Source organism: Girardinichthys multiradiatus, chromosome 19, assembly GCF_021462225.1.
Source record: "Girardinichthys multiradiatus isolate DD_20200921_A chromosome 19, DD_fGirMul_XY1, whole genome shotgun sequence".
NCBI lineage: Eukaryota > Metazoa > Chordata > Actinopteri > Cyprinodontiformes > Goodeidae > Girardinichthys > Girardinichthys multiradiatus.
The window spans coordinates 8716216-8741780 of record NC_061811.1 but is presented as its reverse complement, the minus strand read 5'-3'; the positions used below and the strand labels follow the sequence as shown (position 1 = coordinate 8741780).

At 42.7% G+C, this 25565-nt stretch overlaps 1 protein-coding gene and 1 long non-coding RNA gene across 4 annotated transcripts; one reads left to right on the top strand and one right to left on the bottom strand.

The window, feature by feature from the left end:
* Nucleotides 1–197: 197 nt before the first annotated feature.
* rtn1a (reticulon 1a) lies at nucleotides 198–24792 on the bottom strand. 3 transcript variants are annotated; one of them, XM_047346071.1, is made up of 9 exons: nucleotides 24315–24792; nucleotides 13543–14211; nucleotides 11571–12257; nucleotides 3225–3432; nucleotides 3003–3141; nucleotides 2853–2922; nucleotides 1571–1617; nucleotides 1432–1490; nucleotides 198–1007 (listed from the first exon to the last, which is right to left on the bottom strand). In XM_047346071.1, exons 1-9 carry the CDS (start codon nucleotides 24529–24531, stop codon nucleotides 965–967), a joined length of 2139 nt encoding a protein of 712 aa, XP_047202027.1. In that variant the 5' UTR covers nucleotides 24532–24792; the 3' UTR covers nucleotides 198–964. The 3 variants fall into 3 exon arrangements, with proteins under 3 accessions (XP_047202027.1, XP_047202028.1, XP_047202029.1); XM_047346072.1 differs by lacking the exons at nucleotides 11571–12257; nucleotides 13543–14211; nucleotides 24315–24792 and adding an exon at nucleotides 9565–9881; XM_047346073.1 differs by lacking the exons at nucleotides 11571–12257; nucleotides 13543–14211; nucleotides 24315–24792 and adding an exon at nucleotides 6470–6688.
* LOC124855922 lies at nucleotides 1631–2555 on the top strand. The gene is made up of 2 exons (XR_007035185.1): nucleotides 1631–2354; nucleotides 2427–2555. It is a non-coding gene; the product is annotated as an uncharacterized LOC124855922 (long non-coding RNA).
* Nucleotides 24793–25565: the final 773 nt, after the last annotated feature.

The window sequence follows — 25565 nt, the reverse complement described above, 5'->3', positions numbered from 1 at the left end:
TGTGACCTCTGACTCAAGTTAAACATGTCTACACAGCACTCTGCTCTGTGTTTGTGCCAGAATCCAGAGCTTCATATTTATAGCTCATCAAACCAAGACAACATGAGAGCTTCACTAGGACAGCGTTAGCCTGAAGGGCTGTTCAGACACTCAGCTTCAGCTGGTAGGAAGTAATCAGTGAAGTGGCTGAGGAGATGTTACATCAAGGTACATTTATTTTTTTTATTCCTGTAATTAAATACATACTGTAAGTGCAAATAGTTAAGAGTCCAGGGTCTAAACTACAGAGTATAGCTGAACAAAATACAAAGTTGGACAGTTATTCAAACAAGCTTAATATCACCAGATACTTCTTGTCTTCATACTTGTACAACAGTATCTAACGTGAGCGTGTGTGTTGTTCCTTAAGATTATTACAAAGAGCAAAACTCCTACAATTAACCACATCTAACACGCATATCATAAATTATCTTGTGCTTGGAAACACTGAAAGGAAATTATTATTTATATATATTGACATACTGAGAAAAGCCCCGACTGTTAACTCAGAGACATGAAGCAGTAATGAACACTGGCAGCGGAGGAAGTCTGTGGGCTTTCTGCCGCTTTGGGCCAAACCCTACAACTCGTGGTAAGCACTGCAAAGCAAAAATGTAGCGTGATTTTCAAAACTGCACAAAAGATATCAAATATTATTTACCCAAGGCTCGACTTCATGCACTTCATAATAAGCAACACAAACAGGTTCTTTTTTTGTCTTTTGAGTTGTGTAGTTGTCTACCTAGAAGCAGGATTATACACGTACTGTGACTGTTAGTGTTAGACTGCTATAGACAGGGTGAAGGCTTCTCCAGTGGATGCTTTCAGAGAACACCAAGATGACAAAGCACTACGCCCCACAGATGATGATCAGCCCCACTCTGAGCTGGACCGGACCGTCGGCTTCAAGGTGACATGGCCAGGATTACTCCTCCTTCCTCTTGGCCCCGGGGATCTTCGCCTGGATCCTGGGCAGAGAGTGAGTACTTTGATGCATTGTTTTCAAGAAGTTTGAGGTGAGGTTTTATCATTCATTTTAAGGAGCGAAGGTATATTGGGAACTTTTTTTTGCTGTAATTTTCAAGCTCAGTGCTTACACGCTGCTGAATTCAGCTTCAGAACATGCTACAAACCAAAAGTTAAAACCCGATTCTTTGTCCCATGGAACATCTAAACATTTTTGTTTTTTATATATTAAAAACGGCACAATGAACCTGAGCTGCTTCTTACAGCAACAGTTGGAAATGAGTAAAAACCTCAGTTTCATCTGCTGCCTTAGCAGTTTCCCTGGTGACTCTAATCTGAACAAAAACTTCTCTAATCTCTTCAATCGAACTCAAACCCAAACAAAACAATTTAGGGGTAAATAAAATCTGCATTGCGTTGACTTACTTCACCACCACAGAGTTGACCTGGGTCCGTATTAGTCCCACGTATTGATCAATCTGGGCCTATAAACAGAAACGGACCGGTTGAAAGGCTGCACAAGATCTTCCAAACGAGGACTGACCTGACATATTACTCCTCTTACCTGATGCTTTTCATAGACCACAGGCAAAGTGAACATGGACACCACAGCTGTAAAGGAATATAAGGAGTAATAGTTAAAAAAGCAGAAAAATCCATCAGATCTTCTCACTCAAACTGAAAAGGTTGTCAAACAACAAGCTCAGCGAGAAGAAAGTCTTTTCGTTAAAGATCCTAACCAAACCAGTGTTACATTTTGTTACACAGACTAGAAAAACAAACAGGATAATAAAGAAAGAATCTACTGCAGGATTTTACAGCAAATTCTGCACTGTTTGAATTCGGGCTGATGACATCACAAGAGGCACAAGAATAATTTTGACAGATTCTGAATAATTACATTTTAATTCCAGTCTACATTGGTCATCTTATCAAAGCACTTTCACGTGTTTTATTGTTGAGCTCCTGCAACGTTTTCACGGGTTTCGATACGATTTTTATGCAAAAATTCTATGATTTTCCAGACTCTGCTTTTCATTGTTTCCTGTCCTTCAAGTTTAAAGAAAAAAATATTAAAATGCTAAAGTTCAGCTCGAATTTATGGCAGATAAATAAAAGGAGAAAAGGCACAAAGTAGGAGAGAACAAAAGAAGATAGGAGATGGACGGAGGATGCAGGGAAGGAAGGGAAAATGAAAAGGTAATGAAGGAAGGAAATAAATGGATGGGCAGTAAGACAAGGATGGAAAAGGAGGAAAGGAACAAGGAGGAAAAGAAAAAGGATAGAAGGAAGGAAATAATGAAGGAGGAATGATACAATTGAGGAAGGACTGAATAAACAACACAGAAGTAAGGAGACGATGGGATAGGGGATAGCGTCCTGAAAAATAAAAATATTTCCATACTGCTTTCTTTTTCCAGACTTATCCAGACCTGGAAAATACCAACATCTAATCCCATCATTTTCCAGACGGCACAGGATCCCTGTTTAAATATTCTGCTGCAGCTGAACAGCAAACAAGGAAAACCCTCTGAATGAGGAATCCGATTTAAAAAAAACATGAATAAAGAGTAAAAAATAAAAATACAAAAAGATGCACATGAGAACTGATCGCTTTCCCTGTTTGATGGCAGTAGAGGCGTCGTTAAGGAAGCTTGTTTTTAGGAGGGTGCATTTTATCTTGATTAAAGAAACAAAGTGATCTTGACTTGAATCTAAAGTGAGTTTGATTTTACAGGAAAGTCTGACCAGAAGCTTCGATTAAATGACGGTAAAACACTTCATCATGTGAGTCATCAGCAGTACTTGCAAAAAGCAGAGGTAAACCAGACGAGAGATGATCTCACCTAGGATGAGCAGTGTCAGGCCATTGAAGAGTGCGCCCACATAGGTCAGAAGCCACATCAGAACTGCAAACTGAAGCACAGTGAGCTTTAAGCAAACATCTCAGCAGCAATAAAAGGAAAGCAGTGATGGAGTTAAATCATGACGCAAACCTTCAGAGAGTCCACCAGATCCTGTACGAGAAACAGCCTGCGGAGCTCCTTCATGCAGGTGTTGCTGTACAGCAGGATCTTATCGGCGTATTTACTGATCTGGTCCTGAGACAGAGCGATCTCCATCTCCAGATAACCCCTGGAAACAAAATAATAAAACACATTTCAGTCTCACTGGATTCTAAACAAAATCCACGGCAGTAATAAACCCGTTTCTCTCACTTGAAAGGATGCCCCTCATCAGTCTTCTGCACAGCCTGCAGCACGGACTTGTAGATCCTGAAGCTGATGGTGGCAGAGAGTGCCGCCAGAGCTAAGTAGGCTCCGACACTGACCACGCTGAACTGGGTCAGGGAGAACAGGAGCAGAAGGACGCTGCTGAACACGGCACCGGACTGCTTCACATTTCTCCAGTAGAGGAGGTCAATTGCTGGGGAGGAAGCACAGAAGGAGTTCACGTTCTATAACCACAATTACCTGGACCGAGTCTTTTAAAAGGCCGTACGCAACTGTGCACTACACATCTCATATTTGGGTCAAACCACTGGAAGCTCTTGATAACCCAGCTTCCTCAGGGAGCTGCGGCTGTCACAGGATCCTGTTTAACCCAGCTGCTTCTTCATCAAGGAAACAAGTGGCAAGATGGCACAAAGGTTTCATTCCTTTTTACTCCTAAGAATGAATCGTCCTCTGCAGGAGATAAGAGTTCACCGTAACCTGCTGAGATACGTTCATATAGGGTGGTGTTGCATGTCTGCTGGTTGGAGGTGGTTTCAGGATCACCTGACCTGGTCTCATACATACAGGTCCTTCTCAAAATATTAGCATATTGTGATAAAGTTCATTATTTTCCATAATGTCATGATGAAAATTTAACATTCATATATTTTAGATTCATTGCACACTAACTGAAATATTTCAGGTCTTTTATTGTCTTAATACGGATGATTTTGGCATACAGCTCATGAAAACCCAAAATTCCTATCTCACAAAATTAGCATATTTCATCCGACCAATAAAAGAAAAGTGTTTTTAATACAAAAAACGTCAACCTTCAAATAATCATGTACAGTTATGCACTCAATACTTGGTCGGGAATCCTTTGGCAGAAATGACTGCTTCAATGCGGCGTGGCATGGAGGCAATCAGCCTGTGGCACTGCTGAGGTCTTATGGAGGCCCAGGATGCTTCGATAGCGGCCTTTAGCTCATCCAGAGTGTTGGGTCTTGAGTCTCTCAACGTTCTCTTCACAATATCCCACAGATTCTCTATGGGGTTCAGGTCAGGAGAGTTGGCAGGCCAATTGAGCACAGTGATACCATGGTCAGTAAACCATTTACCAGTGGTTTTGGCACTGTGAGCAGGTGCCAGGTCGTGCTGAAAAATGAAATCTTCATCTCCATAAAGCTTTTCAGCAGATGGAAGCATGAAGTGCTCCAAAATCTCCTGATAGCTAGCTGCATTGACCCTGCCCTTGATAAAACACAGTGGACCAACACCAGCAGCTGACACGGCACCCCAGACCATCACTGACTGTGGGTACTTGACACTGGACTTCTGGCATTTTGGCATTTCCTTCTCCCCAGTCTTCCTCCAGACTCTGGCACCTTGATTTCCGAATGACATGCAGAATTTGCTTTCATCAGAAAAAAGTACTTTGGACCACTGAGCAACAGTCCAGTGCTGCTTCTCTGTAGCCCAGGTCAGGCGCTTCTGCCGCTGTTTCTGGTTCAAAAGTGGCTTGACCTGGGGAATGCGGCACCTGTAGCCCATTTCCTGCACACGCCTGTGCACGGTGGCTCTGGATGTTTCTACTCCAGACTCAGTCCACTGCTTCCGCAGGTCCCCCAAGGTCTAGAATCGGCCCTTCTCCACAATCTTCCTCAGGGTCCGGTCACCTCTTCTCGTTGTGCAGCGTTTTCTGCCACACTTTTTCCTTCCCACAGACTTCCCACTGAGGTGCCTTGATACAGCACTCTGGGAACAGCCTATTCGTTCAGAAAATTCTTTCTGTGTCTTACCCTCTTGCTTGAGGGTGTCAATAGTGGCCTTCTGGACAGCAGTCAGGTCGGCAGTCTTACCCATGATTGGGGTTTTGAGTGATGAACCAGGCTGGGAGTTTTAAAGGCCTCAGGAATCTTTTGCAGGTGTTTAGAGTTAACTTGTTGATTCAGATGATTAGGTTCATAGCTCGTTTAGAGACCCTTTTAATGATATGCTAATTTTGTGAGATAGGAATTTTGGGTTTTCATGAGCTGTATGCCAAAATCATCCGTATTAAGACAATGAAAGACCTGAAATATTTCAGTTAGTGTGCAATGAATCTAAAATATATGAATGTTAAATTTTCATCATGACATTATGGAAAATAATGAACTTTATCACAATATGCTAATATTTTGAGAAGGACCAGTATATACACATACATACAATGATCACTCTCGTCCTGCAGCAACTGCTCCCAGGGTTGTTAATGACTGACCTGCAGGTCTGAGAAGAGGCAGCACAATCAGGAGGTCATTGATAACGGCTCACTGCAACCCGTCCGAGCTGCAGTGATCAGCAGCGAGGGATGACGAGGCATCAATACAGTGACACGCCACAGTTATACTTTAAAGCATGGACATGTGCAGAGTCTACACCCCAACATCCCTGCAGGCTCTCATTCATCCCACTGTGCCTTTTCCCTTCCACCATCTTTGGCTGCTAGGGCCTGTAATTTAAAGCTACTTCCAAAGACGAAGGAGAAGTGATAACTGAGGATTAGCTCAGTGTACCATTACAGCTTCGGCTGCCGACACGGTCCTTTGCTGTGGCTACAGGCCTGTTTCTCCTCCCTTAGCACACTAAAGGTCCCAGTTCAACTAAGGTTCACAACGCATCGTTTGGTATCAGCCAGGAAAGCCTCCATATTCAAATAAAAGGGCAGGGAGAGGTTCCAACTTCATGTAAAGTTTCATATCAGAGATGAACGAAGGTTTGCTGCTTAGGTCTCCTGGGTGTCTCAAGCTGCCTGCCTGCATGTCCGCTCTAATTTTAGCCATGGAGCTGTGAGCAGCATAGTGATGACGGCCATCTTTCACTCTCCGCTAAAAGGCGTCTGTGGAAGCCGGAATGGCTGGCTGGATCTGCACGGTAACAGCTCCCTGGGTTTTAAATAATCTCTGCCGCTGCACATGAGTTGTTCTAGCAAGGTGTAACGGCAATGCACGTTTCTTATAATCCCATGACCTTCTCCTATCAAAGCTGGAAAACTGAGCCATTCAGTAACAACTGCTGCTCCACATGCATCTCTGACAAACTGACAAAATGTGGCCAAAGATTTGAGATGCTCTGTCACAGTCACACACGGGCAGATAGTATCTAAGAAAACACACGCATATAGAGAACATTGCAGAATCTGCTCTGGTGGGAGAAACTCGGTGATGTGATTGAAAAGCTTTTCTGTATCAGAAGTGTGTACTGACCTGCGGCTCCCATGGCTGAACAAGGAACGAAGCAGCTGCTTTATTCACGGACAAAAGGAGAGCACTGGAAGGGGAGGCCCCCCTATACGGCAGGGGAGGGGCACCGGCTCCCACAGCAAATCAGCATTTGCCTGAGCGTAGGGGATCTTAAGAAGGAGGGGGTATATGTACGGGGTGTGGTTGATCCACGGTGCAGTCCGGCAAACATTCAAACAGATTCTGACTCCTAGGTCTTTCCTGCCCAATGTAGTCTGGCTCCCATGGAAGCGTAAATCAGCGCATGAAACGAAAAAGCTTAACTGAAAACCACGCAGACTGCAGCTCCTTTAAACTAGCAGGGATCTGCCTGATGCAGTTACCATAGTAACCATGCTCCATTTTCTCCCCACTGCTCAGCAAGTGATGGGGAGAGAAGAGGAGGGCGGGGAGGGAGCGCTCCTCTGGGAATGGACAGATTCATTCCCTCTGAATGTGGAGAATCAGCTGCTCATCATTCAGCTCTGAACCCAAACAGCACAGAAACACAGACACTCCCTTTTATCATGGAGGGCAGAGACAAAGGCTGCTTCAACAGCCCAACCGTGAGCAAATACTTTCAAGAAAAACGGCTAAACAACACTCAATCTGTTACTATAAGCAAATGTCAGCCTGTATCAAACCTAAGGCTAAAGATATGTCCTTTAAAACAGAAAACCTGAGGATTTTCTGAGAAGGTAATCTGACATGTATTGTTCAAAGATTAACCTCATATTTACGAGCCATTAGGACTAAAACTGTTGCCCTGTAAATAGACTAAGCCTTAAGATTTTCTGAGAAAATAACCTAAACTCTTAACTTCAAACCAAAACCTCATATTCAAGTCAACTTGTTGGAAAAAGTAGATAAACTTTACAGACAAAAACTAAGAGATTTCTGACATTAAACTTCCCTAAAGCCAGTGAATGAGATGGAGCCACCTGGAGTCTTCACATTTAAACTGTAAATAACACAGGTGTCCTGAAAACAATTACCTCTTACAAACCTCAACTGTCTTATTTGCTGCAGACATGCTAAAGGAACTCACTGAACGTGGTCCTTATCAGAGAAATGAGCCACCCAGACCTTAACATCTGACTTTAGAGGCAGAACCAGAGCAGCCTGGTACCTTCGACACTCACTACGAGCCAAAACCAGATCAAACGGTTAACACGGCTGACAATAATATCATCTCCTACCCCACCCTCCCATTCTGTAGTGAAACTAGTTTAGCCTGACCTAATTAAATCACCTTGTGGGCTGAAATGAGCCTTCAGCCACACTGAGAGGATCTGCAGAAAGACTGGGACCAGAGATGAATTTATAGTCAGACATGTTTTTTGCTTTAAGATGGTATTTTTTACTTGTGTGATGCATAACACCATTACACAGATAATATAAATATTCAGCTGAAAGTTTTCCGAATTGAAGATTTAAAGCTTCATTTTTACTGTTTCAGGTTTATTTGTTGTTTACATAAAATATATATATATATATACACATAGATATTCTTAATGAGATGATTGAGAAAGTGTCAGAGTGACCATAATTTATTCCGGCTGTAAGAAGTATATATGTAGCACAGTCTTGTCCCTCCTCCACATGTTGCTGCACACTGCCCATCAGCTGACTCAAATAAGGCAGTTAAGCTTTTCTCTTGCTCAAAAGAAGGAAAAAGTTGCCTTTTTGGAAAAATATATTTATCCACAAAACCATTTTAAAATAATGTGCATGTCTGACTGCAGGCTGTACCTGAGCAAACATGCTGATAGTAACTATTAATGCTCCCAGTGTTAAGAGCAGAAGAGGAGGAAGGGCTTTTCTATGCAATATTCAGGAAGCTATTACATTAATTTAGTGTTCCTTCCTTAAGCGTAGTTATAAAATTAATATATATATAAAAATTAAATATACTTTTGTTTGTTTCCAATAAAAGTATTTAGTGTGTATGTATATATATATATACGCGCACACAATGCCCTACTCCTTAATAGAAAACAAATATTTAGAAATGAGTAGAAAGGTGGGCTACAGCGTAGTGTTTAACCCAGCTGGGAAAAATGTCAATTTAACAAACTAGTTTCAGCACTTTAACCGTGTTGTCATATAAATCAATGAGGATTGGGGCTATTGGACATATAAGCAGTTTGTTTCCCCTCTGGAGGATGCATTTCTTCTGATCACTTTAAGGGTGGGTCTGCATCACAGTCTGATTTGGCTACGTGCGTTTAGTGATGCTGAATCAGTCGTGTGTTCAGCAGGAAGGATGACGAAACAAAACGCCGGCAGCTTTAAAAATGATTGTGCATGTTTCAGGGGAGAACATAAATCAGATCCATTTCAGCTCCTATCAGCATTTATTTGGTGTGTTTTAATCTCTGATCAGGAGCTTCTAGGAGATGTAAAGACATAATGTCTTGATGTCTCCAGAGATCAGATCTGCACAGTCAGATGATCCTATGATCCCTGCTGTAACACAATGAATACATTATTCTGTATTACTGCACAGCTGAACAGAACAGTGTGGTTAAAGCGGCGCCATTTTTCCCTGCTGGCCCCTCTGAGAACCATCCGTTCAGCGGAAACGAACACCCGTAGGATGCTCTGCAGGCTGCCGTGGTGGCCGAGGACTTGGGCCTGATGTAATCAGGATGGGTGTGGCCTGGTTACCATGGAGACGGTTTGTCAGCACCATCCGATTGTCTGACCGCCTCATTTCATCAAATATCAGCAGATAAAAACAGCCAGGGGTATCAACAATGGCACGCCTTGGTCCATAACACTGAATCGATATCGGCGTGCACCCAAAGCAGATGGAGCGCAGCCTGCCATTTTCCAAACCAGCTAACACTGTCGTTCATCACTTCTCCTCTTTGTTTTCTTTGAATGCAGATATGAAGCAGATATAATCTGTTGGAGGGTGTGTCCATGCAAAATAAAGGAGCAAGTCTCATTCTCCAACTCTCACTATTAAATGATAAATGTGCATATGCATTAAACAGACACGTGCATCAGACTCATACAATCTTGAACCTACATACAGGAGCAACCGCAACAAAAACACAGAAACACGTCAGTACCCTGGCCCTTCCAGCTGCTCCAGGAGCACTCCTTCTTTGTCACGTCTGCAGCGGCCTGCATGGTGCTGGTCGGCTCAGTCCACGGTCCCTCCGTCTCTTTGTCTCTTCACGCTCTCCGTTTTACTCTTCGACAGGAGCGACTCAGTCAGTCATCTCACAGAGAGGCATGAATGGTGGGAAGGATGGGGGGAGAGAGGCTGAGATGATGTTGAGGAGGGAGGTACAGAGGGAGGAGAGGAGAGGTTTCCAAGGTGCTGCCGACTCTCGGAGCACAAAGACTGACGCTGTGGAGCGGCACTGGCTGGAACAGAAGGAGCAGGGAGAGTGCGTACGTGTATGTTGGTGTGTTGGGAGGGGGGGGAGTGCAGCGGGAGGTGGGGGGGGGGGGCTGGCATGTTGTAAACAGTACAGCATCATTTCTGCTGCAGCAAACCGTCCATGCAATGATTTAAAGCCCCGACGACTCAGAGGGTGGCTGTGGTGGCGGTTCTTTTGTCTTATAAAGAAATGTTTCAGAGTAAGAAGACCTAATGGTTCATGTCATTCACTTTCTTCTATTGGCACACTCAAGACATGTCAGTGTGTTGTGGAGATTCATTAGCAGCATCCTTATTGGTGTAACACAACATTCCCACATGCTCTGAGCCTGAAGAAGCCTTTTTTATAGTCTGCTGTCACATGGCTCAGCAGACTGGATGAAACGGGTTTCATGAAGACTGGAAATGGTTGCGGAGTAACAATATGGCAAACATCCAACTCTGTTATTTATTTAAAGATTATAGTTGCTATAAATTCCTGCATTTTTTTCATTATGTCTCATTTGTAATGGAAGAGGCAAAGCTCTTAATAATTCATGCTTTAGACAGAGCATTTTAGCTCCTGTGTGGCATCTTCAGGATGTGTTTCAGTTTTATGATGTCCTCCTTGGACCGTATTTGGACGGCAAATGGAGCTCTGAAAACGCAAGGCAGGATATTAGCTTTGTCCCAGTTTGGAGTAGACTGAAAACAAGCTGCTCAGCTCACACGTTTTCAGTGTTGATGCCATTTTTGATGTCCAGTCCTCTCCTCCCCTGCAGACTGCCACACCTCACACCTTCTGCTTTTCTGCCGCCTCATTTGCCTCCATGCCAACACCAACCCAGAGCAAACTGAACAGCTCTGACTGAGCATGCTCCCCCTTCACTGTTGCTATAGCAGCTGGTGGGGAATTGCTCTGACCAATGACATACATATCTGATGATCTTCAACAAAGCTGTCCTGCTCCCTCTAGTGGTGGAGAAAATAATTCACATGACCTGTTTTTGGTGTTTCCAGAACCTTCTGTCAGTCTAAACAAACAAAACAGGACAGCATGAAGCTGTTGTTCATTTATGCAATATTCATAAAAGTCACCATTTAACTGATCCATTTGATGTGTAACTGGAGCATTTCAGAAGTCCCTGCACACATGCAAACATTATGTTTGATTGGAGACAGAAATAATTTTCTGATTCGCAGGGAAGGTATAACAAATAATTATGTAAGTTTGCTGTTTACAAGCTAACCAGGAGTCAGAATGCCCTGTATCAACATCTAAACACCATTACCTGCTGGCTGCAGCATGCATGCCTGACTTTTTGTAACAATCAGAGGGTAAAAAGTGATATTAAACAGTAAAAAAGAGCCAACATGCAAATAAAAGCTTTATCCGAACTCGAAGTTCTAGAAGCTTTATTTTCTAGAGGCTTTATTTTCTCCCAATATATACAACCAGGGGGCAGCATATGAGAACAGAGCACAGCAGCAGCACTTTCCTCCCACTCCACACAGATCCGCCCACTCAACTGAGGAACATCCCAATAACATTATATTTCACAGATGTCGCAGTTCATTCCTTAAATGCAAATTTGCTTGACCATGAAGACATTTCAGCAACACTCCATGTTCCACTAATTACACTCCTGTAAAAAGCGCACACCCTGATGTTATCAAGCCCTTAATTTAGGAATAGATTTCAGCACTAACCTTTCTGTTTGTTGAAGCCCTCCAACAACATGGCTACAGCAGGTTTTCCCAGCTCTTCCTTGTCCTGCTGGAGAGGTTTGTGCATGTCATCCTGCTGTGGCTTTTCTGATCTCACCTCTGGAGGCACAGCAGCAGTCGGAGGCTTAGGCTTGCTGGGACGATCCTCCTCTGCTTTGACAGGGTTCTTGGCCTTTTCAGCAATCAGTGGCTGGACTGGCACAGCCTTAGGGGTGCTGCGAGGAGGGCTGGTGGAGGAAACCAGAGGAGAGGGAAGGGGGGCTCCCTGCTTGGGGCCCTGAATGCCCTGCTCTCTCTTGGGGCTTTCTTCTGAGGCAGACTCGATGATGAGATCACTGTCAAGCTCTGCCTCTCTCTCCTCCCTCAGAATGCTGTAGGTTGTGGGTGAAGCAGGGCTACCAGCAAGCCCAAAGCCAGCTTTGGTAACTGGGGTGTCGTCAAAGGGGTTGTTGGGCTGACTGAAGGTCACCTTGTTCTTCGGTTCCTCAGTAAATGAGTGGCTACTGGCCTTGGGAAGCTCTTCAGAAACCAGCTCGATCTCTGAGTCTCCGGACTCTGCGCTGCTCCCCTCGTGGTCCCTGCTGCTGGGTTTTGGGCCTTGGTTGCTTCTAGAAGCTGGAGGCTTTCTGGACTCAACCTTGAACATGTCCTCAGAGGAAAATTGTTTCCCTGTTAACAGATAAGAGAAAATTTATAGCATTGGTGTCTTGATTAGCAACTCCAATCAGAAAACCTTAACCTTTAGGTAAAGAGAGGAATCCTATTTTTTCCACTAACTGTATACGTAACCTATCTATTTTAATGCAGTTAAACATATTCTACAAGCACTACCCATAGGACTATTTGGATAATGATGTGAAGCTCTCGGCATGTCTGGCTGTCTCATAATGGGGATTGTTTTACTCAAGCATAAGCTTTATTATTTATATAAGAATATTATTATTATACTTCTTGATTCAGTGTTGTCATTTATTTACATGTAATGACCCCAAACAACCTGATTTAAGCTTTCATACGCATTTCCATCACAGTTTCCTTGGTGAACCTTTTGGCCAAACATTTTGTGTCTTTGAGTCATTTCAACCCTGAAGTTCTACGTTCTAAAGAATGTTTCTCTGAATGTCTGTTAATATGTCGAAGTAGGTCACTGGCGGTGATGCTGCAAGGATAAGCAGGTATATGGACAATGGATGGATGAATGGGTGGTTCAGTAAATGATTCAATGCAGTAAACCCTAGATAGGAATGCAGCTGCAGGGAGTTTTATCTACACTGATAGAATGTTTACACTTAAGAGTATATTTTCTTGGTTTCCAGTTTGGTTGTGGAGCGATCCAAAGAGGGATCCCATCCACACATCGAATGACCTGGGAGTGATGAGCTAGACGCTACATCCTAGCCGGAATAACGGCTGTCGGGCTGAGATTCTCCCATCAGATGAGCTGAGAAACATGAGTGTGGGATCTGCTTGTAATACAGTCCTGTTCCGAGAGGCAAGAGGTTGTTTTTCGGTCCTAACATTCGTTCTTGGTTTGTAGGAGTCTGTAGAAATAGTGTTCGAGTTTTTATTTTTATTCAATTCAGTAGGAAATAAACCATTGAAAAATAAGACTGAAATTTAATTGATCAAAACAATTTTCATTTTGATAAGAATCTAGAACCTTTTTGTCTTTCTTAATTTATAGTCGATTGCTCTCTATAGGTAAAATTTCATCCTTCAGAACTGATGTCTTTGATTAAAAACAATTGAGAATAATTATTAAATACATTAAAGTTGTAATAGTCACCTAACAAATCAGTTTCACTTCATAGACATAAACAATGTTATCATTTACTTATTTAACACTTAAAACTATCTTAAATAATTTTCTCCCTTGTCTTTGAGTTATTGTACTATAAAACTACAGTAAAACCATTTTCTCCATGACGGATGGTTGAGGTTGGTCTGGACCTACTTGTTGGTGAAGCGTTAGGAGTGGATGCAGGGCTGTCGTCCTCTGGTTCAGACAGGGTCACCATGGGAACCCCCTGCAGACCCACACTCAGGACGTTTTCACGCTCAGACACGCCAACCGGAGAGGGGAGCAGCTGCGGCTCGGCTTTAGAAGGCTGGGACCCGGTCAGGCTGATCTTCACTGGGCTGGCTGTCTGTGGGGTGCTGCCCAGGTTCCGGTAGGAGCGGTAGTCATTCAGCTCTTCATCAGAGGGGTCCTCCACATAAGGGAAGGAGTGGGAGCCCAGTGCTGGACCGAGATTTTCCTCATCATCTTCATCTCTTCCTGGGTTCTGATCCATGTAGCTCCCCAGTAAGTCATGGTCAGCTGAGCCCCTGCTCCCACAATGCTCCTCCCCATGGCTGATATCCATGTAGTTGTAGGAATCTGTCTTGTCTGAGCCCAGAAGGGATTTCGGGATGTCAGATAAGGTGGAAGCGGTCTTGGTTTTGGAGGTGAAGCTGTAGGTGTCACTGGTGAAGTCGTCCAGGGGAGACGAGCCAGCAGAGTGGTTGGAGGGCTTCAAGTCATCCGACAGGTAGGCTGTGAAGCTCTGATTGGACAGCAGGGAGGTGTACACATCACCTTCGTCATTCATGGATTTCCTAAACAGGCCAGACATGGGATCATCTGCAGAAACAGACAGAGGGAGTCAGAAAAACTGACTGTGCTCTCGGACTCAAAGCAGGCAGAGTCCAATTAATGAAACCGTTCGGTTAAACAAAAATGTGTTTCAGCTGCTGCTGCAGCCTGACCGACAGGCTGGGACACAGTAACATTGGATGTCTGGCTGTGCAGCGTGCTCACACAAAGGGTGCTTGTACCCAATAATGGACAACGGAGGATTGTTTGGACCCCCAAAAAGCAACATCTGAACACAATTGAAGTCTGTCCCTAAACCAGCCAGTAAAGGACTGACTATAGCCACATCTGAGATCTGTGATTACTAGTCCTGCAGTTACTCAGAAACCAGTGGCACTGCTTCATAAACGAACATTACATGCAACCTGTTCCCCGTATAACACTCTGTTGAGCATTATAAAAACAGTGTTGCACATTAAACGATGAAGCAAAATGAGCACAGGGAGTTAGGTCAAGGTTTTGTTTTGTGTTGCATCACCTGTGTTTTACCATCACACTGTGACTGTAGTCAGACAGAGCTGAGCAGCATTTTCACATTCCTGCATAATAAATTATTTCAGCTGTTCAATTTCTAATTTTTCCTAATCTTACGCTCACAGAACCCCTCAGGAGTTGGTTTGGCCTCCAGGCACAACATTAGATCGTCTCTTTAACTCCAGAGTCCTGTTACTGAGCAAGCTGCCGGGTGGTCGTGCATTGTATATTTTCTCTGAAAAGACATAAATTGACTGCAGATATTTCTTTAAAAGGCTTGTATATTGTCTAGCCTGCTTAGTGCTCCTGCACTAATTTCTCAAATTCTACGATTTTTCTTAGAATTTTCCCTCTGTAAGAAAAGTTATTCACAAAGCATCTCAGACCTGAAGAGAGCTCCTAACATGAAGAGATGTTAAGAGTAGTGAGGAGGACTTTGAGTGAGCCTAGAGTGTCTTATGCAGAGATGATGGAGAAAGGAGGGATATTCTATGAACATTGAATTATTAAAATGATGCCAGCTCAATCGTGCAGCGATCCACCCCCTTATTAGTCAAGTAAATGAGCACATAAACTTGTATAATAATCATACAATTATTAATATAAAGATTAGCTTTATCATCCCCCTAGGGTGAAATGAAATAGTTTAAACAACAGGGGAGGTTAAAAGTGCACCTTTAGTAAGATAATATTAGGAAGGATAAATAAATAATAGAAATTATAATGAATAACCATGAATAAAAAGTTAACATAATTACAAACAATATTAAAACTTACAAAATATATAAATATACATAAATACAAACTAGACAAGATAAAGTACAATAATCTAAGTACTACATCCATAGAAGGAAGATGTAAATGAGGTGAATCAGTATTTGCTGTATTATACATGATGTCAGCAGCCTAAATGATCATCTCCAACGCTCCACGTCTGTGGAGACGTTCTCTGGTGTTCTGCTATCTCCTCTCTAGCCTCTGAATGCAGCAGGATCCAGAGCTGCTCACAGTCCAGCCTGGTGCTGAAAGCAGAGGGAACGATGCATTGATCTGCTGGGAATACCTGTTGGTTCCCACCGTGATCCCAGGACCAAATCTACCTTTCAACACTCCTGTTTTCAGGCTCTGCTCCTCTGTTCAGTTCGGTTTACTCCACCTTTTTTTCTCAGTTTTATTTTGGTCATTTTACCAAACTAAGCCTCGTTATACAAGACAGCAATCACAGTAAAATGCTGAATTTTAATATTAAGATGAAATAGATGCAGTATGAAAACGACCAGCATGGCGAGTTAATAAGCAAATCAAAATTATGAGCATGTAAATAAGCTACGTTCAAAAATGTTGATGCTGTGACAATTTAATGTTGCTAAGTTTTATCATGATCTACACATATCTGAATCCAGTCATAATTCTGTGATTGGTTCATTTCTTTCCATTGATTACTTGCAGTGCATTTGTTTTGTTTTTTTGCATCAACCAGTCACAACTCTTAGAAGACAGCGTCTCACCTAACGAGGTCAACCACACATCCTCACTAAGATGGGGATTTCTGTCGTCTCCTAGCTAGGAGTCCTTGCCAGGACGTTTTAGGCTAAATTAGGAGGACTCCGAGAACCTTTGTGAATACGGCCCCTGGTCTTTTGCTGTACGGCACACATTAGATGTTGGAAGAGCCACATGACCGTGTAAACAAAGTGATCTCATATTTTTATTCTCACATATCCTAAATGTCCAGGGAGGCCTTTTACATATTTTGTCACACCTAAATCTATCAGTCAAATTTTATTATCAGACAAAGAAAACCAGAATTCATACAAAATGCAGTTTTCAGATGAGCTACAGTCAGCTATCCAAACCTAACTGGTCCAAGGTGAAAAAGTAATCATTAAACAAACTTTTGGAACAGTTCAATGAGTTAATTTTCACATTTAACACTTTACTGGCAGATATCACTTAAAATCCCAAACAAACAGAAACATGTGAAGAACAGTAGATCTACTTTCCCTCAGCTAAACCATCCTGAGAAAGCATGTGGCGACTGTGGACATCACCATACCTACATCGAGACAAAGCAGGTGTTGTCTAATAACAAAGCACTTTTCCTTCCTCCTACGTCTGTTTTTAATTTAACTGGACCTCATTCAAAACTGAAGTCAGATTAAAAACACAACAGAATTTGTCAGTTTATTAAATTTACCCAGTTAAATGGCAAATGATCTAATTTACCAAATATATAATAAAGTTTAATCTGCATCTTATTTACTTTTTTTTTTTTTTTTTTCTCCTTATGTTTGAACTGATTGGAAACATGACTTGATGAACTGTCTGCTGAATCTCAATTTGTTTTAAAGCTGCAACATTAACAAGATCTTTGTGTTTCTGATAAACCACAGGCAGGGGGGATTTGAACGTTTTTTTTTAACCGAAGGTCAGAACAAGTATTGTTTATTTCTTTATTTCCAACAGCAGACTTGGTTGTCTCTAACTGGAAAAATAAATCAAGTGAAGATAAATATTAATATTAGTGCAGACTCTTAAAATGCACTCGTAGCAACTGGATTCATAGCAACTTGTACTGTTTACAAGTCAGTGTTTCTGCATCCATAAAGTGAGCTCCTCCTGCTCTCTGCTTCTCCAGGCCAGCGGTTGCTGCTAAAAATAGGCCAAGTTCTCCTGCTGGGCTGGATATGGGGAATGGGGGGGCTGAGAGTTAAAACAGAGGCCTTGAGGGTCAGCTGTGAAGGATCCAGACTGATGGACAGGAGGCCAAACGGGTCAGGACGTCCCATCCCTCCTTTTGCTTCCTCTAAAAAGCCCCGCCACCCTTCCTTTCTGCTGCTTCCTCAGTCATTAATACATCAGGCCACAGAACTGAGGCGGAAACACTGCACACCCATCCTGAGATTCAACAGGCAGAAGAGAAGCAATATAGGTCTAAACACTTTGAAGCGAGTATCTCCATCTGCAGCTTCTGTAATCTGTGACACGTTGGCTCTGAATGTCTTGCTAAAGTCGACCAGTGTATAATCCTCTTAGTCTCATCAGTCATCGCCCTGGCAACACTATCTTAATCATTGATTGTATGTTTAAGTGCCGTGCAGCAAGAAGCACTAACACTGCAAAGAAGGGTGACCTCTGGGAATTGCTTGTAATCCGATTGACCACAGGCAACACCCCTCCACCCACTTCTCATCAAACCTTTCTATGCTGCAGCGTGATAAACATCCCAGCAGTTGCAAAAGGTGGCTCCAGCAGCTTAAAGCCTGCAGATATGTTGCTAATGAGAGTTTCAGTTGGACAAACTTGTTGCAGATTGAGGGCATTTAGTTTTCTGCTGATGTGACACAACACCCAGACCCAAAAGGCTGAAATGAGCACTTCAGTGGAGTCAGATGTAATTGGGCTTGACAACAGAGGAATTGTTTTGATGCTGTGGTCGCTGAAAGGATGGGGCAGCTAGATAGAGATGTCCTGGTGGATGTACTGTGGAGGGGAAGTCCTTTTGTTGTCCTCCGCATGCTGTGCACCTCTGAGAGTAATGCAGAGTGACAGTCAGTGCGAGACCAAAGCATAGGCTCCCAATTATCAGCCAAGTAACAAAAAACAAGGGATGATGTATGAAAGGCTGGAGATAAAAAACACAAGATTTACCATGAAGTAAAAATGTCTGGCAGATCTCAGCAAATTCGAAGAGAGATTTCACTGGGCTGTTTTCCTCAAACTGTGATGTCTTACTTCAGAGTCCAATAAAGCTTTCAGGAATATTTCAGTTTTTCCCAGAAGCATCTGTGACTCTGTAGCGAACACATTACTCTGTCCAGGGCCCTATCAGCTGAAGTGTTATCTTTCAGGAGTCTTCTTTCACAGTTTGACCTTGTGGAAAACAATCCATCAAGATGCTCACTGGGCTCCGCTTTCACTGCCATCTGTGCTTTTGACAGTAAATCGTATGAGTTTTGGTGTTTTTCCACAAGGTTTTAATGTGAGTTGTTTAAAAAGCTAATATTTCCACACTCTAGAATAAATGTATAACAGGAAGCGAAGCTACTATATAACTTATTATTTTGCAAATATAACATTTATACTGTAACCCTTTATAAACAGAACTGGTTACACATACTTTGCATCTGTTTAGTGGTGTGTTTTCATATCACTTCTAAGACTTTGGCCATTATCATTATATAATGGAGGAACCATGGAACATTAGCCTACCAAAATTACTCCAAGAGCTCGACTTGTCCAGGAGGTCACAAAGGAACCCAGAACAACATCTAAAGCACTGCAGGCCTCACTTGCCTCAGCTGAGGTCAATGTTAAAGATTCACCAATGAGCAAGAGCCTGGGCAGAAATAGCATCCATAGTTGGGTTTCAAGGCTAAAGGAAGACAAAAGACCTGTCTCACATTTGCCAAAAGATCATTGGACAAAATTGGAACACACAGAACTGAAACTTTTTCGAAGATGCCCCTTACATTTGGCGTGAAACTTCTCGCATTTCCGAAAAGAACATCATTCCTGCTTCAGGAAATGGCAACGTCTCATTAATGATGGAACCATGAATTCTGCTCTCTACCAGAGAATCCTGATGGAGAATGTCTGGTTTTCCGTTTTTGACTTGAAGTTCAAGCACTTGGGTTATAGGTCAGGACAATGATCCAAAGCCCACCAGCAAGTCAACCTCTGAGCAAGTCCAAAAAAAAACGAAATCAAAGTCTTAGAGTGGCTTAGTCGAAGTACGGTGCTCCCAAACTGGCCGTTAATGCTTTAAAACCCACAAAAGTGGCTAAATTAAAACTGTTCTGCAAACAACAGTGGACCAAAATTCCTCCTCAGCAATTTAAAAGTCTCATTGCCAGTTATCACAAATGCTTGATGGCTGTTGTTGCAGCCAAGGGTGGCAAAAGCAGTCCTCAGGTTGGGCAGCAAATAAAACATTTTTATGGACATTTTCTTTTATAAACCACCTTTATGTATTGTCTGGTCTTTGCTGATCTTTAAGCAAAGACCAGTAATGAGGCTGGTATAACAGTGACTGGGAAAAAAAAAAATCATCACAATGTTTATTAGGTCAACTATGATAACCTGTCATAGAAGGGGCCATGACCTTTGCTGCCTTAAACTCTGTGTTTTCTCAGTTTTTTCTCTCCATATAAGATGCACCTGCCTCAATCAGTCACAGTTTAACTGTCTCTTTTTTAGACAAAGCCACTGCATTATAATTGGGATTGAATTGGACTGTATGTACTTAAATCTGAATCTTACCTTATAATTTGACAATGTTGGAAAGGGCTCCAGACTGTACATGCATAAAATCAATAGAAAACTTGTTCTGGGCACAGTTGACAGATGAGTTATATTTTTATATCTGGTACCCCTCTTTCTCATGCTGCCTCTATTAAAATATCTGACGGGGATTGGAACTCAGGAACTTATGATGAAGCCAAACCCTAGCTTTTATATGCAAAATAAAAGTTCAAGGTGATTGTTTGAGGCCCGTAAAAAGCATAGTTGATAAGAACACGATGCTGACAAAGACACTGCTGAAAAATCAGAGGTTTTCTCCAGAAGATGCATGCACAGGACATAACAGGGAACATCCAGGATATCTGGATGCTGCAGTCAAAGCTGCAGAGACTTAAAAGTCTTCTTCAGGACATGGCATTGAGCTGACCTTTAAGCCCCACTGCTTGCAACAGTTTTAAATTATGATTTTAGAAACCGGCGCAACTATGGGTTTGATAAATAATGTTTGACTGACGTTTTAATTTGAGTTTTAAAAAGATTCAATAAAAGCCACTTAAAGGTCTATCTGTGATGTATTTGTTAGTAATGCATTGATTAAAGTATATGCCGAAGCACAGTTACATGAATACGAGTCACTAATTGCTCCACTTTGAAGCCGGTGAGCTTCTGAAGATGGTTAGGAGCACAAAAGGCTGACTTTTGATGGCAGAAAAAACTCCAAGCAGAGGTCGATAACACAGCTGAGAGATTCAGGTGCTCTACTGCATCGGTTCAACAAAACAGGAATGTGTAATTACTCTAAAAAACGATGATGTATTCACCATTCTTCAAAAAATTACTGAAAGCCATGCAGGACGAACACTATTCTTCAGCACTCTTTGTTGAAGATGAATCAAGTGGGAGAAAATTATTACAAAGCCAGTCTAAAGCTGCATCCACCTGCTTTATTCTGTATTGATTGTGTTTTTCTTGCTTTCTTGCTTGAATTAACAGAGAGCAAGGCTGAGTGTCTGCAAATTAAATGCAACTTTAAACTTACAATTCAGCAGAGATTAGGTAGCGTATATGAAGGGAGGAATGCAGGGTGGTGGAGTTTACACTTAAACAGAAAAATGCTCATGGTCTGTTATTTCTACTGCTGATAGTAGCTGCACTGTAATCCCAGAAGGAGTTTGGCAGTAGTCTGCTCAGGGATTACTGTGAGACGACAGAGCTCTGAAGAGATGGATAAACACGGCATCAAGTTTCAGATGATGGATTTTAATGGCGTTATTTGGGATGAATGCATGGGATCTAAATACATTACAAATTATGACTCACTCATATCTAGATGTTGTACTGAACTCTCTACTGCTCCAGTGTTTTTAAACTGAAAAAGTCAAAGTCCTGCACACAAAGCTGCAGCACAAACCAGGATGCCTCAATGCCTCTGAATAATTTTCTTTGAAAAACAACCAAATGTGTGTTTAACATGCAGCGTGATTTAGTTCTTCCCAACATCTGAACTATCAGCCTTCTCATCCCAACCTCACTTCTCCTGCCATTAAGTGGCCCTCCCCTTCCACCCTGCCGCCTTGTGTTGCAACAGATCCTGCATTGCCCCCACCCGCCTCCCAACTTTCCCCAGGGAGAGAAGAGTAGTTTTCTACAAGTGCACAGTGCTGTTTTACGCGGAGTCCTCTAAGTGCTTCCTCCATCTAAAAGATATGAAAAAGGACTCTGCCAGCCAGACATGCAGGTTGCTGCTTTGTCCTTGTCAGAGATGATGCGCTGCCTGAAACAACGACTCAGGCTTAATCCACCAATCAGATGCTGGAATTACATAAGGTGGTTTTTCATGACTGATGCCACTGGTCCAAAACACACAGGTGGTGTAACAGATGTTCAAAAGTGTGACATTTCGCACACGTGTACACACAGATGTACACATATGCACACGTCACTTCGACCATAATGTGTTTGCAGAAACCCTTTCTTATTGCATTAGGCTGAGCTGAAATAATCTCAAGATGGTATCAAATCTTTTATATAGACGTATGTTGATACGTGTCAAATGATCATCCTGAAAGTGAATTATCTTTTTCTGCTCGACTGGAACTAAGAAAGCTTTTGAAGTGACCAATGCATAATTTATGAGAAGGTTTTAGATGTGATAAAGTGGTAAAGTTTTGGAAAGGGATGTTTTCGCAGGACTTTGAATATTTCAGGACATGTTTGTAACCTTGAAGGAGTTCACTGCCCCCAGCCAGTGATTTCTCTGGGTTGTTTAGGGACAGTCTCTGAAATGTAACCCATAAGGTTTTAAAAATGCTCAAATCTGTTAACAGATGAGCAAGTGGCAAAACACTGGGCAGTTTCTGAGCCGAGCTCTCAGTGCTGAGTCAGAGAAGAAGAGTGGCAGAGGTTGATGGGCTGTCAAACAGAAAAATCCACAGAACCTGATCAACCTACAGGGCTATCTTGTTTTTATCTTCTGTAACTTTTTGTTGTTGTTTATCATCTAACCTTTGAAATTACAGCAAGCTTTTTTTGTTTTATTGTTATGCACCTGACATTGAAACAGAACCCAGTTTATCCAGCAAGATTACTTTTCATATTGTTTTACAGTTTAATCCTAAAGTCAGAGTGAGACACCACTGAGACATTTAGAGAATGGTTGTCATAAGGAGACAGTCTAGCCAGACAGTCTCCACCATATTTGGGCTGGGCCAGTGCACAGCTTTCTCCAATCGCCACTGTTCCAATAATACCCGGGTTCAACATCGACTCCTCGACAGGTCTTCTGACAGTGAAACAGTTGGTGCTGGCATCTTAGAGCAGAATATTCTCTGTCTTCAGATCCAGCTCTGCTAGCTCTTAAACCCAAATCAGCAGCCGCTTGAGTCAATCAGCGAGCAGCAGGTACAGGAAGTCACTGGTCCTGGGTTTATACTGACACAGAGGTTCTGTTCTGCCCAAGATCCAGGGATAAGGTCCAGCCCTGGGGTAATTTAGTGCACATGAAGTCAGCACTATCTGGGTCTTGCGGGTAGATCACTGCCGTTAAGAAGATTTAGGACTGGCATGGATCAATTATTCAGAGATGCAGACAGATGAGGCTGAAAGTATTTTCTAGCATCGGAAAAGAAAAAAAAAGACTAAGGAAAATCATTTCAAATAATGCTTTAATGATGCAGTTTAGGGAGGCTGTTGGAACTACCCAGGGTCTGTAAGGTCGATCAGAGGATACTACATCTGGTTAGGAGGGACGTGTCCACTCTGCTCTGCAGGATCTGATGCAACGTTCTCACTGAGAGCAAAGACACGGGGCAGATTATTCCCCTCAGACCGTTCAGTGAAAGACACAGCAACATCACACTCTCCCTTCTCTTTAGGAACCAAAATAAACTGTTTGTCTGCGTGCACCTACACAGCCGGTCTGGCAGACTGTTATCAGAGCATAGCACCTACTCCATTTATTGCTCAGCCGACTGAAGCTAAGTACTTCACTATAAAACAAGAATTTTGTTGCTGTTTTTTTGGGACAAAAGGGAAACAAATAAGGGTTTTTGACCAGCCGCAGAAAGCAAGAGAAAGAGCCTGAGCGGACACAAGAGGAAATTGGTCAGTTTTTTTTTTTAAAGCACAATCATGAATGTTTCAGTGGATTCATGAATAAATGTGCAGGGCTCGAGTTTTTGCTCACCAAGCGAATAGAGAGCCATGCTACCAGAGGATTAAAAATAGCAACCTGAGCAGAGCAGAGGATGAGACTTCACACTGAGTTCTGTATAATCTCAACAAAAACACACATCTGCAGTAAACATAACTTTGGTGATATCCTGATATGGGTTCAGGCTCATTCAGACGAATTATAAAATCCCACTGTGAATGAAAAGCCTGTTTTTTGTTCACTCTCATTCTCTTGCTTCACACAACCTATATTGTCATTGTGTGTAAAGCAGTATATGACGATATGATGATCTGTTTTCGTTGTGAATGTTTTTAGAACAGTCTAATTAGTGCATCTCATCAGTCTTCCTGTAGATCTGCGTTTTATGGAGCAGTAATCATGTTTATTATGCCTGATGCAGGCTAAATGAGGTTACACCATATCTCCGGTTGGTCTGGATTCACTTAAGATCCCAGTAATTTCTGTATTACCGCTGATCCGCGTTTAAAAGTTTCTTTTTGTTTGTTTTGAGGTCTAAAGTTGAAGCTGTGTTTTAACCTTCAGAGGAAATTAAGGCCGCCTGTGGGAACCTGACAAACTGACGCCATCTGTTTACACCGGAACAGCGACGCGATTTGTTTTTGGTTTTGGTGCGTTGGGACCAAATCTTCCTCCTATAGGCCTGAATATTTGGGTCTGGCACTATAAGAACAAGTTTTACCTGTGGATGCAGTTTCCATAGCAACGGGGGGCCTTTTCCCGTCCGCCTGGAAAGGATGAAATTGCTGATGATCCAGGTCGGCCGTAGCATCGCCGCCTCTCGGCTTGAATTCCTCCCCGAACCTGGGCGCTGTGTTTCCCATCAGGCCGTTCCTCTCACGGTCATCCCCGAACCACCTCCCCTCCGAGCCTAGGTCCTCGCCGGGCTGAGCAGACATGCTGGTTCGTGTGGTCGGACAGACGGTGCCGTTCTGCTCCTTCTGGTGCTGTAAGGGGCTGGATGGTCGCGCCGAGAACCGAGTGCGGAGGAAGGGGGGGTGGGAAGTGGAGAGACAACGACAGCAACGCAGCTGCTGGACCCGGGTGTGTGTTCGCCGAGTCTGGGGGGGTTTGGAGCTGAGCCTCTGCAGCCTGAGCGGTCGGTTCGGGAACAGGAGCAGAGGAGAGAGGTTGATTGTTTTAGTTCACTGATCCGACGCTGACGTCATGCTGGAGACTCAGGCTTGGCTCTCCATGAGGGATAAATATATCAAAGAGCTCACACCTTCATAATAAACTGCACACAGAAGCAACACGTCAGTAAATAAATGGGTGATACTTGCACACAATCACCACCCAGAAAACCAAAAGGTAGATAGAATCTGACTATGATAATTAATAAATAGGTCATAAAATAAAATGAATAGATGTTAAAGAAGGAAGTGAGAGTACTGTGTTTGGCATTTTTAGGGATCTGTTTTATGTATGGCAAGTTAGTTTATCATCTAATAATACGGCAAAAGCTTTCCGAAATGGCGCCACTGCATGGCATAAGTTCCCCAAATAACTTAAATAACTTAATCTATCATTAGCACCCCAAACCTGCTTTCCATTGTTATTGAGATTTCAAAGCCAGTCAAAGGGGAGCAAGCCCCCAGTAAGGACTGCATTTGACCAATTGGTCAGTGAACTATTCAAACTGTGTCCCTAAAAGAGGGACTATTTAATCCAGTGTGAGAGTCATTAAGTCTTCTTTTTGTAAAAGCACACAAACCAACCTTAAATTTAGAAACACTATAAAAAAAATAGGTAAAACTTGATTGAAATATTCTACTAAGATCACAGGTTCCTCAAAATGCTGCTTAGGTTTGGTGAAACGGTGATGAGCCGCTTCTACCAGAGCATGAGTTCAAGCCCTATGAGGTGGTCCAGGAGGACCTGTCCACAAGTTACCCTGTGAGCATTAGATTAGTTTTACTTCCAGTGTGGCCTC

Bases quoted from the DNA above. Each gene is read 5' to 3' on its own strand.
- rtn1a (XM_047346071.1), bottom strand. From the start codon at position 24,531: ATGTCTGCTCAGCCCGGCGAGGACCTAGGCTCGGAGGGGAGGTGGTTC. The intron at 12,258-13,542 runs GTAGGTCCAGAC...ATCTGTTAACAG, and splicing joins TCCTAACGCTTCACCAACAA to GGAAACAATTTTCCTCTGAG. The intron at 1,618-2,852 runs GTGAGATCATCT...ATTCCTTTACAG, and splicing joins CCTGACACTGCTCATCCTAG to CTGTGGTGTCCATGTTCACT.